The following is an 18,871-nucleotide window of genomic DNA, read 5'->3' as shown; positions in this document are numbered from 1 at the left end:
GTCAATTTATGCATGATCCTCGCACCATTCATTCAAAGACTATGTATTTTATTTTAAAATATTTAAAAATTTAATCATATAAGATAGTGATTCGAATTTTCTCTGGTATATCATCATTATAATATGTTGTGTAACATATCGGCTTGTTATTTTTAAAAATGTGTCATGATTACTTTGAGAATGTAATACTTTAACTTTCGAGAATACAACACCTATTAAAACCTTTTTTTTTTTTTTTTTTTTTTTTTTTTTTTTCTTCTTCAATTGTAATTTTAACGAATCAATTTTAGGCAACCAAAGATAAATGTGTTGTATTTTCAAAATGAAGCATATTCTTAAAATAATGGGATTATTACACACATATATATATATATATATGGTGTTATTAATTCATATTTATTATTTGATGGAGTCAAAAGTCTCATAATTTCATAAAAATGAAGTTGACCAAAATGTTAGGTGGACATAGAAAAACACTATTCATTTATCAAAACTACCCTCACAACACTTTTAGACTCCCTTTTTGCATTATCAAAACAAAATATACAAAATTTGTAAACAAAGGTGTTAAAGTAAAAGGAGAGGCAATATACACATACTATAATATTAGTATGTGTATATATATGATCTAGCGTGATTCCTGAAATGTGCCGGTGTTGGATGTGCGAAGGCGGGGGCCCGCAATGAAACCGGACGTGTTGTTATCGTGTATGTGTTCAGCTCCTCCTCCAAACCCCCCACCTTCCAAAGCTGAACAAACCCCCAAAAAAAGTCCGTTTGCGTAACCACCACACCATTCAATTATTATTTCAATTCAATAATTTCACTCACCTTACCATTCACAATACCTTCCCTTCTATTTGTTACCACAATTTTCTGGATTATGTCATTTCATCTTTCTTTCTCTTTCATTCATTTAGGCGATTGCTCTGATTTCCTCCTCTCAAACCCAAATCCCCTCTGTGTGTGTATGTGTCCAATATAGCTATTCCAGAAAACTATGGCATATATGTGTAATTGTGTGTATGTATTGTAAATACATACTATTATTTCTCCGTTCAAATACTCAAATAATACTCTCTCTCTTATATTTGGGGATTGTATGTAGGATCTGACATGGTTGAAGTCTTTCAACCTGAATCAAACCATTGAATCTTGAGGTAATTTTTTATTAATGTTATTAGTTTTCAGTGCATGAATTGGTTTTATGTTGATTGTGGTTTATTTACTCTGATCTATTAAGATATTAGAGAGAATATAGATACTTAACAAAAAAAAAAAAAGCATATAAACATTGAAGAGATTTTAAGAAAAATAAATGATTCAATGATCAAAAATTGGATTCAGATAGAATTGTTTTAATACCTACTTATCTCTGAGCTTGTATTCTCAAGTTTATGCACAAAAATCACAAGAATAGCTACAGGGAATTGCACTCGATTTTCGTAAAAGTCGGGACTTTTAAGTTTGTGTCACTCACTCGCCCTCGTCTCTGGATTTACTCTCTAAAGTGGTAAATGTGGTAAATGTGCTCTATATATATTCATTCTGATGTGGCAAACGCAATAGTTATTGATGTGTCAAACACAATTAGTTAGGTGAAGCTTGCAAAATATCTAGGAAAAGGGAAAGAAGATAATGATCCAAAACGAGCAAAAAAAAGAAAGGAAAGAGAAAGATAAAGAACATGGAAGAAGTATAACCAAAGAGAATTAAGTGTCAGTTATATGGATTTGATCCTTTGATGAGTGTTTTTGTGTGCAAGGAACAACCAAAGAGAATAAATTGAAAAGGAATCTTACAGAAGTTTCATAAAAGAAAAGGCATAATACACTTGTTTTTAGCTAAAATTTGAACTTAAAAAAATGGATTGTTCAGGAAGCGTCATAAAGAATGTAGAGCACATTTAGACGCAAGTGTAATAATGTCAAGAAGTGTTTGGCATGCCAATTATTAATAGGAAAAGTGTCCGACGTAGCAAGGTGTCCCTTTTGCTTTTCACTGCACATGAACACAACCATTTCTTCTTAGTCTTCTACTTCTTTTTAATTTTATAGAATGTACAATGATCCCCAAAAGAGTGAAAGACTCAGAATGGGAACACATTTAAAAATAACAAGAAAAGATAACCACCCTTGTGAACTCATACCATTTTTTGACAAAGGGAGGTTAGGAAGTAAAGAAATATATTAGTTAATCAAGCTTTATTGTCTGACTGAATGCATACAACATGTCTGCAAAATAAATGTTGAACTAATTTATACCACGTATTGATTTTACTCAAATGTGTCACTTATCGAGAGGTTTATTAGTACATGAAACACTACATATTACCAGCAGCCATTACATAAGAGGTTTTTTTTTTTTCGATAAATATTACACACCAAGAGGTTTTTTTTCCTTAGGGTTTTTTCATCTTTAAACTCGGATAATGAGGCACATGGGTGCCATGTGATGTTTACGTTTGTTTTTCAATGTCAAACTAATGGCAGGGGTGTGTTTTGATACAGCTTTCAATAGTTCAGGGTTTTTTTTTTTTTTTTTGCTGATACCAATTTATTACATGGGGTAATATGGCATAATTTTATAGTACAGAGGGTTTTATGATTTTAACCCATCATTTTATGACCTTAAGCCTATAATAAGTATGCAGAGCATGTCGCGATTGAGGTTCATCATGATCTCCCTTATTTTTCCCGACTCAAAAGAATTCGCTTTTCAAGACCAAAGCCCATTGTTCTGCTCTAATAGTCTGAGTTAATACGGTGAAATTCATCCTTCGTGATCCACTAGCCACTTAAAATTCATCCTTTGTAATCCAAAAGTCATCTATGTATAGGCAACCCCTCCAACGGACAATATATCGTTGATAACCACCCTAACAAGAAGCAATGATCTGTAGCACACAAACTTTGCTAATTTGAATAACGTATTAGGTGTACATGTGGTAGACCAAAAATCAGATGTGGATGTCTCTCCACGTCTACTTTTGCAGAATGAATCCTCAAAAGATTTTAAGTTCTCAAATTTGGATTGAAATCATTCTAAACTGAAAAACACCCCAAGGCTAGTCACTTTGGTGGGCTTTGTATGCCTCTCTGATGTATCGGAACTTTAAGAGATTTCATTTTGATTTAGCGTTTTAAATGGATGTTGTTATATAAGCATTGTAATTTGAAGCATTTTCAGTTTGTTATATATTTCATAATCCAACATTTCCCTTATCTTTTACAGATGGATTTCTGCTGGTAACTTCATCAGCATTCTTCGGAAGCAATACAACTGTGCTGATTTAGACTTCATTCTTGGAAAATGTTAGAAGGAAACAACCGTAATGCTGTTTTTCCTATTTTCGTTGATCAGAACCCGTTCCAGTATCATACTACTGCATCAAATCAACTGCATTTACTCGAAAATTGTGAGTTTCTGTTTATTTTGTTAGCATATCAAAAGTATTATGTTTGTGGGTGTATAATTGTGTTTTTGTCCTTGTATTATGTTTGTAGTTGTGTTAATTGTGTATTAGATTGACCTTCTATCCTTAGGGTTTTGCTCTTTTCGTTTTTCTGCAGCTATTTTGCTCCCGCATGAGGTAAATGTCTGGGTTTACCAGTCGATAAAATTTATAGATACTTGCCATGCTTGCTCTGCTTCTAGTTAGTGTTCGATAGAATTATTTCTCCCTTTATTTATTTCATACGTACTGTTGGAACAGGTATAGAGTGCTGAAATAGTTAAATTTAGAACTCGGTAATCCCCCGTTCTTATGAATGAATTGATAGATACATCATGAATTGTTTGCCTTCTGGCGTAGAAAACCTTCAGACTTGCAAGAAACACATCCTAACAAGAAATTTTTTCTTTTCTTGCACCTCAGGCTTGCTGAGCTGATCTCTTCTTCCTTTTTAGTTGGGTTCAATGTGCTCCTCAGGGTTGCCTCAATTATAGCTACATCTCTGGAGGCTTTAGAATTTTACTTGATAACTGCGCTTTGCATTTTCACAAAAATAAGATCATGTTCTCACTTTGCTTTGTACAATCTTGTTGGCTTTCTGGTAGTTGAACTGATCCGATATTTACCCTTTTGCAATCTACGTTACAGTACCGGTTGGATGTAATATCGATCCAGTAAATTATTTCAGAAATGAGCACAACAACCCCTTGCTTCGGCCTAATAAAAGAGGCAGGGAATCAGAAGAGATCTCAAGGAAGCAGATGCGTCAGATTTCCTTGAACAACATCTGTCATGATGAAGCTAAGCTATTACTATCAAGCATACCAAACCAAAACCCTGTATCGACGGGTTTAAGGCTGTCATGTGATGATGATGAACGCAACTCCTCTGTCACTTCTGCAAGTGAGAATTTGACGGCAACACCACCAATCATCTTATCTTTTGGTGACACTATTAGGAATGAGCTTAATAGGCAGGAAAAAGAAGTTGATCAGTATATTAAGATTCAGGTATGGCTGCCCACTAATTGAACTATTAGGGATATGTGACCTATCATTATGATGTCCATGTTGGAGGACTTTTCAGTGTCTATAACTAACCTCATTATTTGTGAGTCATTGGTACTCTCTTCCCTCTGATTCGAGTCTTCCTTTTGTTATGTTGGAACTTGAAGATCCGGAAGAATTGAAATTTTTGTATCATTGCATAACATACTCTCCCTCTTCAAATAGTGTGTGATCATTTTTATGCTGTACTTTGCACCTTGAGTTAATTATTGTTAGTCTTTAAACAGGAAGAAAATCTGGCAAAGGGGATGAGAGACATAAATCAGAGACACATGACATCTTTCCTGAGTGCTCTAGAGAAATGCATCAGTAAGAAGATACATGAAAAGGATCTTGAAATAGAGAACATAAACCGCAAGAACAGAGAACTGGCTGAGAGAATGAAGCAGGCGGCAGTGGAAGCCCAAAACTGGCAGCATAGAGCAAAATATAACGAGTCGGTGGTTGAAGTCCTGAAAAACAACCTCCAGCAGGCAATTTCACAAGGTGCTGACCAAGGGAAGGAAGGGTTTGGAGACAGTGAAATCGATGATGATGCTGCTTCATACATAAACCCCAACAACCACCTCGGCCTTCAAGGCGGGCCTGGGAAGACTAGTTTCAGGAAGGATAATATGATTTGCAGAGCATGCAAGGCCAAGGAGGTCTGCATCTTGTTGATGCCTTGTAGACACTTGTGTTTGTGTAAGGATTGTGATGGATTAATCAATATTTGTCTTGTATGCCAGGAGATGAAAACTTCTAGTATCCAGGTCTACTTGTCATAAATTAAATTTCTAACTACTTTAAAAGTTGAAAAGAAATTATCCAGTCCACTATCTATATGTTATTAGTTTAGTCTCTGTACCTAAAATCATAAAATGTATATGGGTGGATGACTTGTTAAAGTTCAAAAAATGGAGATGGGAGTAATTTCCTTTTGTATTTGTGTAGAATCCGTTTCTAACCAACCAGTCAGGCGGAGTGATCAAACCCTGGTGTCATCAAGGTAAAAGTCTAGAAGAAAGACCTCATATGACAATGATCAATGTATACAAATACTTTTTGAGCTCTAAAGTTCTAACGAAAGATACGGTTAACATTCTTTCCACATTCATTCCTGTACTCAAAATTATATAACTGTACCTATCTGCCATGAGAGAATGTAAAAACTTAAACAACTAAAGATTCACAAAAACCAACAATTGGACAAAAAGAAAGAAGCCATGTCTGAAATTGGTATATATGTTTGAACTGAATAAAAACTCCCTCGGCAAATAGTGAACAAGTCTAAAGAACTTGAAGTCTGCTAGGGAAAGAAAAGAGATCTATTAAAGTTGTGATTGCCATGGATGATGAGAAACTCCCAGCTTTCAATTACGTGGCCAAAATGAAATATCCAAATTTGTTCAAGTTCAACTGATTACGATGGCATCAGAAAATAGAAATTTCTGTACACTATCAACCCTCCAATAAGCATTATCCTGGTAACAAACCTGATGAGAAGAAACCACTGTTATTGAGACGAACATTTGGAATGAGAGGATTTCTTTGGAATTAGATTTGAAAATGGGTTTAAGATGTTTGAAATGAATGGGATTTTGAAATTTATAACTTACACAAATTAGGAGAATTTGATGGGATTTAATGACTGATTTTCTAACTTACCAATGTTATTCACATATCTACCTAAAAAGTGATATTTTATAACCCATACAAATTCATTGAGAATTTGAAGGGATTTGATAACCGTTATCTAATTTACTAATATTATTCATTTATCGTAGAGAAATTTAATAATCTATACAAATTCGGAGAAAATTAGGGGGATTTGGTAACTACTTTCTAATTTATCAAAATTATTATTATTATTATTATTTATAACCCATAAGAATTCCGAGAAAAATGAAAGGATTTGAGTCCTTTTAACCTCTTACTTCTCTCACATATCTAGTTTAAAATAAATACACGCATAATAATAAAGATAAAATGAAATAAAATTTATTTACCTTAAAATGAATTTTAGTTTATTCCAAAAGAAATTTTAATTTAATTAGAACTGAGTTGATGACTGATTTTCTAACTTACCAATATTATTCACATATCTATGTAAAAAAGTGTAATTTTATAACCTATACAAATTCATGGAGAATTTGAAGGAATTTGATAACCGTTCTCTAACTTACCAATATTATTCATTTATCTTCTTAGAGAAATGTTATAAAATATACAAATCCGGAGAAAAATAGGGAGATTTAAGGGGAGTTACTATCAGACCTATCAAAATTATCTCTTTATCTTCTTATGGTAACTACTATCAGACCTATCAAAATTATCTCTTTTATCTTCTTACTTTTTCTCATTAAAAAATAAATTTTATAACCTATAAGAATTCGAAGAAAAATGAAAGGATTTGGTGACCGCTCTCTAACTTACCAAAATTTGTTCCTATTATCCTCTTAGTTACCAATATTATTCATTTATCTTCTTAGAGAAATTTAATAATCTATAAAAATTCGGAGAAAAATAGGGGGATTTGAGGAGATTTGGTTACTACTCTTTAACTTATCAAAATTATCTATTTATCTTCTTACTTTTTCTCACTAAAAAATAATTTTTATAACCTATAAGAATTCAGAGATAAATGAAAGGATTTAGTGACTGATCTCTAACTTACCAAAATTTGTTCCTATTATCTTCTTAGTTATCAATATTATTCATTTATCTTCTTAGAGAAATTTTATAATCTATAAAAATTCGGAGAAAAATAAGGGGATTTGAGTGGATTTCGTAACTACTCTTTAACTTATCAAAATTATCTCTTTTATCTTCTTACTTTTTCTCGTTAAAAAAATAAATTTTATAACCTATAAGAATTCGGAGAAAAATGAAAGAATTTTATAACCTATAATAATTCAAAGAAAAATGAAAGGATTTGAGGAGATTTGGTGACTGCTCTCTAACTTACCAAAATTTGTTCCTTGTATCTTCTTGCTTCTCTCACATATCTAGGTTAAAAAAACATACACGCATACCAATAAAGATAAAGTGAAATAAAATTTATTTACCTTTAAATGAATTTTATTTTATTCCAAAAGAAATTTCAATTTAATTAGAACTTTTATAATCTATACAAATCCAGGAGAAAAATAGGGGGTTTTAAGGGGATTTGGTAACTACTCTCTAATTTATCAAAATTATCCCTTTATCTTCTAACTACTCTTTAACTTAATCAAAATTATTCCTTTATCTTACTTTTTATCGTTAAAAAATAAATTTTACCAAAATTTGTTCCTTTTATCCTCTTACTTCTCTCACATATCTAGGTTAAAAAAAATACACGCATAATAATAAAGATATAATGAAATAAAATTTATACTTAATTTATTTATTTTACACAAAATTAATTACAAAATCATGGAAAAGAAATGAAGATCCAATAACATAGAAAGATGTCAACTATCATCAGTACCAATAATATTTACTATAGACAAACATCTTATTTGAATGCATACATCCAAATAATTTAGATTATATAGTATATGACTAGGCCAAGTAGTTACAATTAGAAATTCAAAGCATTTCTCTAATTTTGAGTGTGATCCATGAACTTGGACTTGAAAATAGATAAGATTTAGTTCATCAAACATGAACCCATCAATGTGTAGATTACGATGTCGACACTTGTTATTAGCATTACTCATTAATATTATTAGCTTTAAACATTTAAACTCAAAGATGAAAAATGTTTCCAGTTGCAGACCTCAACAAAGAAATTATGAACCTTTATGATAAATATCCTTCACCAAACAAAGTATAGGATTATTTTTTTCGGTAAATCAACAATTAAAGTATAAGACTTAAAAAAAAAAAAAAAAAACACAGAGATGGATGTTTGTTAAAATGAACCCTCAACTATATGTTGAGGGTGATTTTTTGCTAAAAATATTCCGGAGTTTTTTTGCAATCGAGTAATAGTCTTCGCCCATTTTTGTATCATTGCATAACATACTTTTCCGTTTCTAATAATTTTTGTGCGGTACTTTGCACCTTGAGTTAATTATTGTTAGTCTCTAAACAGGAAGAAAAAAATCTGGCCAAGGGGGTCAGACACATATGACATATTTCCTGAGTGCTATAGAGAAATGATCTGTAAGTAAGAAGATACATGAAGAATATCCTGAAATAAAAATTAAGGGTACAAGTAATGAAGAGGATCGGCAAATAGTGAACAAGTCAAAGAATCTAAATTCTGCTTGGAAAGTGACATTTCTCTAGGGAAAGGAAAGAGAGCGAATTGCTATTGGATGATGAGAAACCACTGCTTTAATTTATACAGCCAAAAGGAAATATCCAAATTTGTACAACACCATATCCTTATGGTCTTGAAAAATCTCCATACCAAAAAAAAGTAATTTTCAATGGCTGGAGGAAGTGGCTTTGCATTCCAAAAGTGAGATGTTGAAGAGAAAAACCCTATGATTCACGTGCACGTACGGGCCCATTCACCACCGTGTAGCAGGGTAAGTCAAGAAAAGGGACTCTAGTTCAATTGGTTGCATCAATGAATGCTCGGATTTGAAGCAATGATCCACCACCATAAAAAAATGGTGGTGAGAAATAAAATGGTGTCCACCGTTTCGATTCGGTCTTAAAAAGGTCAATTCCATTGGCAAACTCTATTATGCAAGAAGGGCATTTGCAAGAACGACCACACTCATTAAGCATGGTAAATTTAAACCAAAGTTCATGGTTTATGAGTGTGACTCATCTTGCAGATGCTTTCGCAAACGTGGTATTCGTTATGAAGTAGAAGTTTTGAAGACCAAATCAAATGGATAGGGTTGTTAGATCACCGGATTCTATTTTTTCACCACCATTTTTTATGGTGCATGAGCATTGCTTCAAATCCGAGCATCCATTTGGACTAAAGTGGTTGCACAAATATAGGTATTTCATTTTATTGTTCTTCTATTGTCCACTCGCGTTTTCTTAGAAAGTAAATGCTCAACACCTGATTGTATCTAATTAGAAAATAAATACAATGTACAAAAAAATTTATTGAACTTCCGTAACCAATGCATGAGAATGGAACAATAGACTACTGTCCACTATCAACCATCCAATACACATTATCCTGGTTATTAATTGGGTAAAAGAATTTGAGAGTTTTGGATGTCACTGTAAATTGGTAACAACCTGATCATAGGTGTATATAAGAATTAAGAGCACAATTCAATCGTTTGAAATACATAAATTTTGAAGAATTTTTTTTTTTAAAAAATTGAAACATACGGTAATTGATTGGGGTTTGTGATGACATCCAATTGACGCATTACAAACATTAGATTAGTGATGGTAATAAAGAAAATGCATACATATATGTGTATATAGAGAGAGAAACGAACTTTGATTCTTTGCACTGTATATACGAGAACTGCATGTGGTTGGTCTCTGAACCGAGGCATGATGTTATGTCTCGTGTGTACTGTGAATGCTTTGACGATCACATTGAGACTTACGAACATTTGGAATGAGAGGATTTCTTTGGAATTATATTTGAAAATGGGTTTAAGATGTGTGAAATGAATGGGATTTTAAAAGAATTGGATTTGACAGAATGCCTTAAGGAATTTATAATCTAAACAAATCCAAAAAAAATGAGAGAATTTGAAGGGATTTAATGACTGATCCTCTAACTTACCAATATTATTCACATATCTATGTAAAAAAATAAAAATTTTATAACCCATACAAATCCAAAGAAAACTAGGAAAATTTGAATGGATTTGATAATCATTCTCTAACTTACCAATATTATTCATTTATCTTCTTAGAGAAATTTTATAATTTATACAAATCCAGAGAAAATAGGAGGATTTGAGGGGATTTGATAACTACTCTCTAACTTATCAAAATTACCTCCTCTTTTTTTTTTTTTTTTTTTTTTTTGACAGTTAATTTGATAACTACTCTCTAATTTTATAATTTAAATTACCTCCAGCTTACGCGTCCACGAGGCCCTGAAGTTAACGACCAGACAAGCCTCCAGTGGCCCTGAACAGGTGACCTTTGGGGAGCAAACCCAAGGCCTGACTAGTTGAGCTATTCTGCAGGGTTATCAAAATTACCTCTTTATCTTCTTACTTTTTCTCCTCACATATATACGTCAGAAAAATAAATTTTATAACCTATAAGAACTCGGACAAAAATGAAAGGATTTGAAGGAATTTGGTGATTGCTCTCTTAACTTACCAAACTTTGTTCCTTTTATCTTCTTACTTCTCTCACATATCTAGGTTAAAAAAATACACGGATAATAATAAAAATAAAATAAGATATAATAAAATTTATTTACCTTTAAATGAATTTTAATTTATTTTAAAAGAAATTTCATTTTAATTAGAATTCAAATCTTTTTTCAATTCTAATTTCAAATCATAAAAAGATATGATTCCAAACAATGTGGAACTCGTCCGGTTTTTGTGTTAAAATGAAGAGACCTAAATTGTTATGCCCAACCATGGTTTTAAGACTAGCAATAATTCGATGGAGCATCGTAAGTAACTAGTAAGATACGCTCGAGCGCGTTGGCACGCTGGCAAAATTGTAATTTCAATAACCATAAGCGAAAAATGCAATGGCGAATGCGTAATATATGGAGGACCTAATGACATATTAACGTTCTCTAATTTCAGCCGAAATCCCATAGAACTTGCGTTAATTGAATTGCAATTGTGAAGATAATTTTTCAAAACAGTTTTCAAGTAATTAGAATAAAAAATCGTTTTAAAATTTTTTAGATTAAAAATTTGCTTGATTTGAAAAATTAGAAAAATAATTTTCAGAAAATATGATTAGTTGTATCTGAAAATAATTTTGATTTAATCAAAACCTTTATTTTGCCCAAAATGAATTACAAAATCATGAAAAAGAAATGAAGATCCAATTACATGCTTCCATACAGAGACACCCATTTTTGTATCATTGCATAACATACTTTCCTGCTTCAAATAATTTTTGTGCGTACCCACATGACATATTCAAATTTCCTCAGTGCCATAGAGAAATGATGGGTAACAAGATACATGAAAAATATCTTGAAATAGAGAACATATAAATTAAGGGTACAAGTAATGAGAAGAATCGGCAAATAGTGAACAAGTCAGAGAATTTAAGTCTGCTTGGAAAGTGACATTTCTCTAGGAAGAGGAAAGAGAGCGAATTGCATGAATGATGAGTATCCACTGCTTTAAATTACACAGCCAAAATGAAATATCCAGATTTGTACAGGTACAGCGACTCTAGTCCAATTGGTTGCGATTGGATCAATGAATGCTCGGTGCAATTAGATCCATGAATGCTTGGATTTGAAGCAATGCCCCTGCACCATAAAAATTCTCGTGTGATCGAACACCCCAACCCTTTGATTCCGTCTTAAAAATATCTTTAAAATGTCTAATTCATATCGAATATCACGATAGAAAACTCTATTTTGTAAGAAGAAGGGCATTTGCAAGAACAACCATACTCATAAACCATGGTAAATTTAAACCAAAACCCATGGTTTATGAGTGTGACCCATCTTGCAAATGCTCTCCTTCTTGCGGGAATAGAGTTCGCCAACGTGGTATTCGTTATGAATTAGAAAATTTTAAAACCATTAGATCAGATTCTATTATCTCACCACCATTTTTTATGGTGCATGAGCATCGCTTCAGATCCAAGCATCCATTTGGACTAGAGTGGTTGCACAAATCTAGATATTTCATTTTATTCTTCTATTGTCTACTGGCGTTTTCTTGGAAGGTCCAGCTACTAAATGTTCAACACCTGATTATATCTAAACAGAAAATAAATACAATGTACAATTAGAGTAGGCTAAAAAAAATTTATTAAACAATAGAAGCTAGCATTGAGAATCAATTGACACAATACAAACATTGGACTAGTGATGGTAATAAAGAATATGCATACATATATATGTGTATAGAGAGAGAGAAACGAACTTTGATTCTTCGCACTACATAGACGCGAACTGCAGGTGGTTGGTCTCTGTATCGAGACATGTACTGTGATGCTTCGAAGACGATCACATTGAGACGATGAACATTTGGAATGAGAGGGCTTCTTTGGAATTCGATTTGAAAATGGGTTTAAGTTGTTTGAAATGAATGGGATTTTAAAAGAATTGGATTTGACAGGATCCTTTAAGAAATTTATAACTTATACAAATTAGGAGAATTTAAAGGGATTTCATGATTGATTTTCTAATTTACCAATATTATTCACAACATATCTACCTAACAACACATATCTACCTTTAAAAAAGTGAAATTTTATAACCTATACAAATCCATAGAGAATTTGAAGAGATTTGATAACCAATTTCTAACTTACTACTATTATTCATTTATTTTTTTAGAGAAATTTTATAATCTATACAAATTTGGAGAAAAATAGGAGGCTTTGAGGGGATTTGGTAAATACTCTCTAACTTGTAAAAATAATCTCTTTATCTTCTTACTTTTTCTTGTAAAAAAATAAATTTTATAACCTATAAGAATTCCGAAAAAAATGAAAGGATTTGAGTCCTTTTATCCTCTTACTTATCTCACATAGCTAGGTTAAAAAAATACACGCATAATAATAACGATAAAATGAAATAAAATTTATTAACCTTCAAATGAATTTTAGTTTATTCCAAAAGAAATTTTAATTTTATTAGAACTGATTTTATGGCTGATTTTTTAACTTACTAATATTATTCACATATCTACATAAAAAAGTGAAATTTTATAACCTATATAAATTCATGGAGAAATTGAAGGGATTTGATAACTTTTCTCTAACTTAGCAATATTATTCATTTATCTTCTTAGAGAAATTTTATAATCTATACAAATCCGGAGAAAAATGAGGGGATTTGAGGAGATTTGATAATTACTCTATAACTTATCAAAATTATCTCTTTATCTTCTTACTTTTTCTCATTAAAAAATAAATTTTATAACCTATAAGAATTCGGAGAAAAATGAAAGGATTTGAGGGGATTTGGTGACTGCTCTTTAACTTATCAAAATTTATTCCTTTTATCCTCTTACTTCTCTCACATATCTAGACTAAAAAAATACACGCATAATAATAAAGATAAATGAAATAAAATTTATTTAACTTTAAATGAAATTTCGTTTATTCCAAAAGAAATTTCAATTTAATTAGAACTGAGTTGATGACTGATTTTCTAACTTACCAATATTATTCACATATCTAAGTAAAAAAGTAAAATTTTATAGGGAAAATTATATTTTGGTGACCAAAATTAAATATAATTGCTCTAGTGACCTTAAAGTCAATAAAAGATGAATAGTGACCAATATTGACTTAATTGATATTAAGTGACCATTTGATGGTTTATTACCTAAATAGTCTTCTTATAATATATTATTATGTAAGTAAACAAATTTACCCTCTAAATTAACCTAAATAAACACTTACTTAAATTGATTAACAAAAAGACGACAGATTATTAGGGTGAGTCTCTGAAAAGAAGACTAAGATGGGAGAAAACTGAGGACGAATGTTCTACATCGTTTTCTTCAAGGTTCTAAGAGACAGGACTAGAAAATTGTAAATTTTATTCTTATTCATTATTTTCAAGGTACAGTTATTGTACTTTACGAGTTGATTTGTGAGAGATCTATATAAGATTGTAATTTTTATGAATTTTTTAATTAATACTACTTAATTATAGTTTAAGAAATAATGACCATTATTGATTAATTTCATAATTTTGCCAACTGTTAATGGGTGTTTTAGAAGTATGATTTGCCACTGTAAATGTTATAAGCGTTCATTGGTAGATAAACGGTGGAAAATAGATAATATTGATAAAGAAATCTTAATTTTTTAAATTGATAAATTGTAAACTAAAAAGGAAAAAAGAAAAGGTTGGATTAGAAAAAACGTTGACTTATTATTTGTATTTGATGACAATTTTGTCTATCTAAAATTTATTTTTAAAATATTTATCAAACATTTAAGTGTTTTTGACTAAATTATCCTCAAAATGGTCACTTAATATCAATTAAGTTTTAATATTGGTCACTATTCACCTTTTCTTGACTTTAAGGTTACTATAAAATAATTATGTTTAATTTTGGTCATCAAAATATAATTTTCTCAATTTTATAACCTAAACAAATCCATGGAGAATTTGAAGGGATTTGATAACTGTTCTCTAACTTATTTTACAGAAATTTTATAATCTATACAAATCCGGATAAAAATAGAGGAATTTGAGGGGATTTGGTAATTACTCTCTAACTGATCAAAATTATCTCTTTATCTTCTTACTTTTTCTCGTTAAAAAATAAATTTTATAACCAATAAGAATTTGAAGAAAAATGAAAGAATTAATACTTTTTAAGAGTTAGTTTTATTTATTTATTTATTTTTTTGTATGTAGAGTCAAAAAGGATAAAAATATATATATATCAATATTAATTAATTTTTTTATATATCAATATTAATTATTTTTTTTTACGAGTTGGTGCTTAATACGTGTATGCATTTACTTGTGTATATATATATAATAATAATATTATTATTATTGCTACATTTGGAGAACAGGAATAACCACACCCCCCTTTCCAATGGTAGTTATGTTCGTCTGGTTCTGTTTAAAATGATTTTGAAAGTCCGGTTTGAGGATCTTTAACATGAACAAATTTTAAAAGTAAAAATTTGCGTGAAAATTCACTTGACCTCAAACCTTTAAGAAATCCGTTCTATCATATCATCTATCTTTCATTCTTGAGAATGAGAAGCTCGTACTGGGTTTTGAGCATGTCTTTCCTGCTGAAAATTCATCATACCAATATTGTCCATGATGATGATGACGATCAAGGTTCAACCAGTGGTGGAGCCCGGGTATGCCCATGGGGCACATGCCTCTGGCCTGGCCCGCCCACTATACATATAAAAAAAAAAAAAAATTATATTTTATACATATATATATATGGAATTTTTTTATATAATACCCCTGAAATTTTTAGATTTTAAAATTATTTCTTATTTTTTTAGTTTTTTCTAACTTACTTTTCAAATTCCTTAAAAAAAAAGTTAAGTTTTACTTGATAAATTAAATTTTAATTGTTTCTTTTTTAAATTGTCATTTTTAATATTTTTTTTTCTTACTTTTTTTCCCTTCGACTCTTATATATATATATATATATTCTTCTTAAAATTGTGCCCCCTAAACTAAAATACTAACTCCATGCTGGGTTCAAGTGTTAGACATTGATGGTGGTCACATCATTCCTTTCCTCAAATTTGACCTTGAGAATGACAAGCTTGAGAACATTATTCCTCATCTGAGCCTGGATGACGTATATCTTGTATTGGCCTTTTGGGAACAGAATCGACCCAATGTACTTCATGTGACCTCCTCCTTAAGAATCAACTTCATCACCAAGCAAATCAAGCTTGCTAGGAATGAGTTCATCATCTTACAACCTATTATCAGTTCAATTCAAAATTTTAATCAATATATATATATATATATATGTCTGCTGGTTACCGTTGGGGGTTTTGTAATGAATGAAGCCATATTGCAACATGGTGGATTCAGATTTGAGGCCAAACGAGCAAACAAACAACTTGATCAACTGATTAACGGGTAGGGTTTCAAGAAGGGGGTAGCTAAAAGGGTTAGGAATGCCACTATTGACTCTGTAAAAATTTTGTAGCATCGTCATTTTCACGAGTATGTTTGATTGTTGAATATTGAGCCAAATTCTTATCAATTAGTTGTACACTAAATTAAATAATTTTCCAATTATTGTTTAATTCAATTTCGTTTACGGGAGACTTACTAACTTCTTAAGTTATTTTATTTTTTTAGTTTTTTATTTCTTATGCATAGTTAAAAAGGATAAGAAATAGTATTAATTTCAATTGATTTTTTACGAGCTGTTGGTTAATACTAAATGTATGTGTTCCAAATACCCCTTTTCATTAGTCGGTATAAGCTCGTCTAATTCTGTTTAAAACAATTTTGAAAGTCCGATTTTTAAATTTTGAACAGGAACAAATTTTAGAATTGAAAATTTGCGTGTGTACAGGCAGAGATGGGGAAGGATGCCTCGCACGTTTATATTATAAATTTACTATTATATTCTTGAACCTTTTTTTCAATAAGTATTCTTTTACCTTTTGTTATATACAAAATTATCCTTTTTGTTGAAAAAAATGTTAATATTTTTCTTGTTAATTTGCTATAATTTTGTAGATTTTGGATGAGTGTTTATTTGATTTACATCCATGAATTTGAGGTTTTAAAAATGTGAGTATAAAATTTTAAAAGCAGTAATAATTGTATTAGAATTTAAACGGCATGGAGAGAGGGAACTTAAATAGGCACAAGGGTTGTCTGTTAAACGATTTTAAACGAAGACTGAACGATAAACCTAAACGGGAAGAGGCTCCCACCCCAAACCAATCCGTTGCCATCCCTATTGGTGCAATATAATTTGCACTTTGTTATTGCAATTAAAAATAAAGATGGAATCCATAAGTGCATACTTCTCAAATATTTATACTTATATGCCTGACCCATTTAAAATTTGGGATAAAAATGTAAATTATTGTGTACCATAAGCAGTAATGACGTGTTAAAATTGAGTTTTGCAAAACAGTTGACAATTTTAATTGGCCCACGTAAGAATGGGCACAGGGGGTCATTTTTTTTTTCTTTAATTATATTGTTTTAAGACATACACTTTGGAAAGAGAGTTTTCACTTACTGAACCGCTTATTGCCTTTTCACCTTCCCTTTAACCGGTCATTGCACTTTCCTTTTTTATCTCATATGATAAAAACAACCTTGAAGAAGACGATCATCATCAAACTCAGTCCACTGCTGAACGCGAATCCTTTCAATCAATCCAGTGAACCACCATTCGTGCCGTGCCGGCTCACTGAGTTGACCGGGCCATTCGTCCAATCCGATTTTTTCTGATTTAGCAGATTCTGAGGCATACTGAAAGTCTCTACTTTGCTTAATCTTCATTTGCGGACGTCTCAGTCTTTTCATCCACTTCCCACGAATTTGTTTAGAGGTATGTTTTATTTTTTTTTTGTTCTGTACTCATTAGTTTTTTTAGAGGTAAATTTCATGTTGACAAAAAAAAAAAAACCTTAATTACATAATTTGAAGGGTTCTTTTTCTCTTATATTAGGTAATCATGGATCCAAATATTGATTTGAATATAGCCTATAAGGAATGTATTAACGAGAATGTTTTAAGTGCAACTAAAAATATGATATATGGTGAAAAACATGACGGAAGGGAAAAAGAATTGGGACCTTATAATGGTATGGAATTTAATTCACATGAAGAAGTATATTCATTTTACCAAGGGTACACAAAGGATGTCGGGTTTGCAGAGGTGGCTGGAGCCTTAGGCGAGTTAGGCGGTTGCCTAAGGCCTCATCCAATAAAAGGGCCCCATAATTTTTTATTTCTTTATATATTATAACTTTCCTAAAACAATTATAGTATTTCCTTTAATTATTAACTTTAACGTGTAGAAAAATTTGACAGTTACCTAAAAAATTTCTGTTCTATATATTTTTTTTGAGGGGCCCCCAAATTTTTTTTTATTTTTATATATCATAACTTACCTAAATATTTTATTTTCTTATATTATTAAATCTCAACAAATACAAAGTGTGCCAAAAATATTTCTATCCTTGTATTATTATAATTTTTTTTTTTTTTTTTGGGCTCTCTCTCACCCTCATTACATCAGCATATATACACACACTAAATATTAAATATATATTTAAGTGAAAATTAGTGAAACTTTCTATATTTTTCTAAAACTCCTATTAATTTTTATTTTCTCTTTTTTTTCTTACTCCTTATATATTTTTTCTCCTCTCTCATTATAATTTTTTTTTTTTTTTTTTCATCTTCTCCACTGTTACAATTTATAATTTCACAATCTGGCTCTGTAATAAGATTTTGAATACACTTATATTCTATTAAAGAATTTATTGGAGTATTATACCAAATTATTCGAAATCAGTTTCTATTATTCTATTACTTAAATTAATTTATAGTTTTATTTATTTTTGTTATTATAAAATTATATATTTTGTTTATAATTTTTATTTATATTGTTAAATGTGACTATTAGAAAGCACATGGCCAATTAATTAACAATGGAACTAGAGTTTGGAAAAAATTTAGTGATAGGTTTAAAAATCACAAAACAAATAATTAGCATAATACTGACATAAATATATGGGTAGATTTAATTAAAAGGCCACTTTATTTTTTTCACCTAAGGCCTTAAATAACATT

The 18,871-nt window shown here is 30.7% G+C and overlaps 2 protein-coding genes across 2 annotated transcripts; one reads left to right on the top strand and one right to left on the bottom strand.

Annotated features, from left to right (window-relative positions):
- Nucleotides 1-648: 648 nt before the first annotated feature.
- LOC132303079 (E3 ubiquitin-protein ligase BOI-like) lies at nt 649-5,445 on the top strand. Its single transcript, XM_059800156.1, has 5 exons — nt 649-968; nt 1,109-1,160; nt 3,235-3,418; nt 4,103-4,464; nt 4,749-5,445. The coding sequence occupies exons 3-5, from the start codon at nt 3,313-3,315 to the stop codon at nt 5,286-5,288; spliced, it is 1,008 nt and encodes a 335-aa protein (XP_059656139.1). The 5' UTR covers nt 649-968; nt 1,109-1,160; nt 3,235-3,312; the 3' UTR covers nt 5,289-5,445.
- Nucleotides 5,446-15,794: 10,349 nt separating this feature from the next.
- LOC132304876 (23.5 kDa heat shock protein, mitochondrial-like) lies at nt 15,795-17,572 on the bottom strand. The gene is made up of 2 exons (XM_059802581.1): nt 17,386-17,572; nt 15,795-15,952 (listed from the first exon to the last, which is right to left on the bottom strand). Exons 1-2 carry the CDS (start codon nt 17,570-17,572, stop codon nt 15,795-15,797), a joined length of 345 nt encoding a protein of 114 aa, XP_059658564.1.
- Nucleotides 17,573-18,871: the final 1,299 nt, after the last annotated feature.

This window comes from Cornus florida, unplaced genomic scaffold (genome assembly GCF_030987335.1).
Source record: "Cornus florida cultivar Cherokee Brave unplaced genomic scaffold, ASM3098733v1 CherokeeBrave_3.0.0_Hap2_Chr04, whole genome shotgun sequence".
In the NCBI taxonomy this organism is placed as follows: Eukaryota; Viridiplantae; Streptophyta; class Magnoliopsida; order Cornales; family Cornaceae; genus Cornus; species Cornus florida.
The sequence above is the reverse complement of the archived record's forward strand: the minus strand, read 5'-3'. Positions and strand labels throughout refer to the sequence as shown.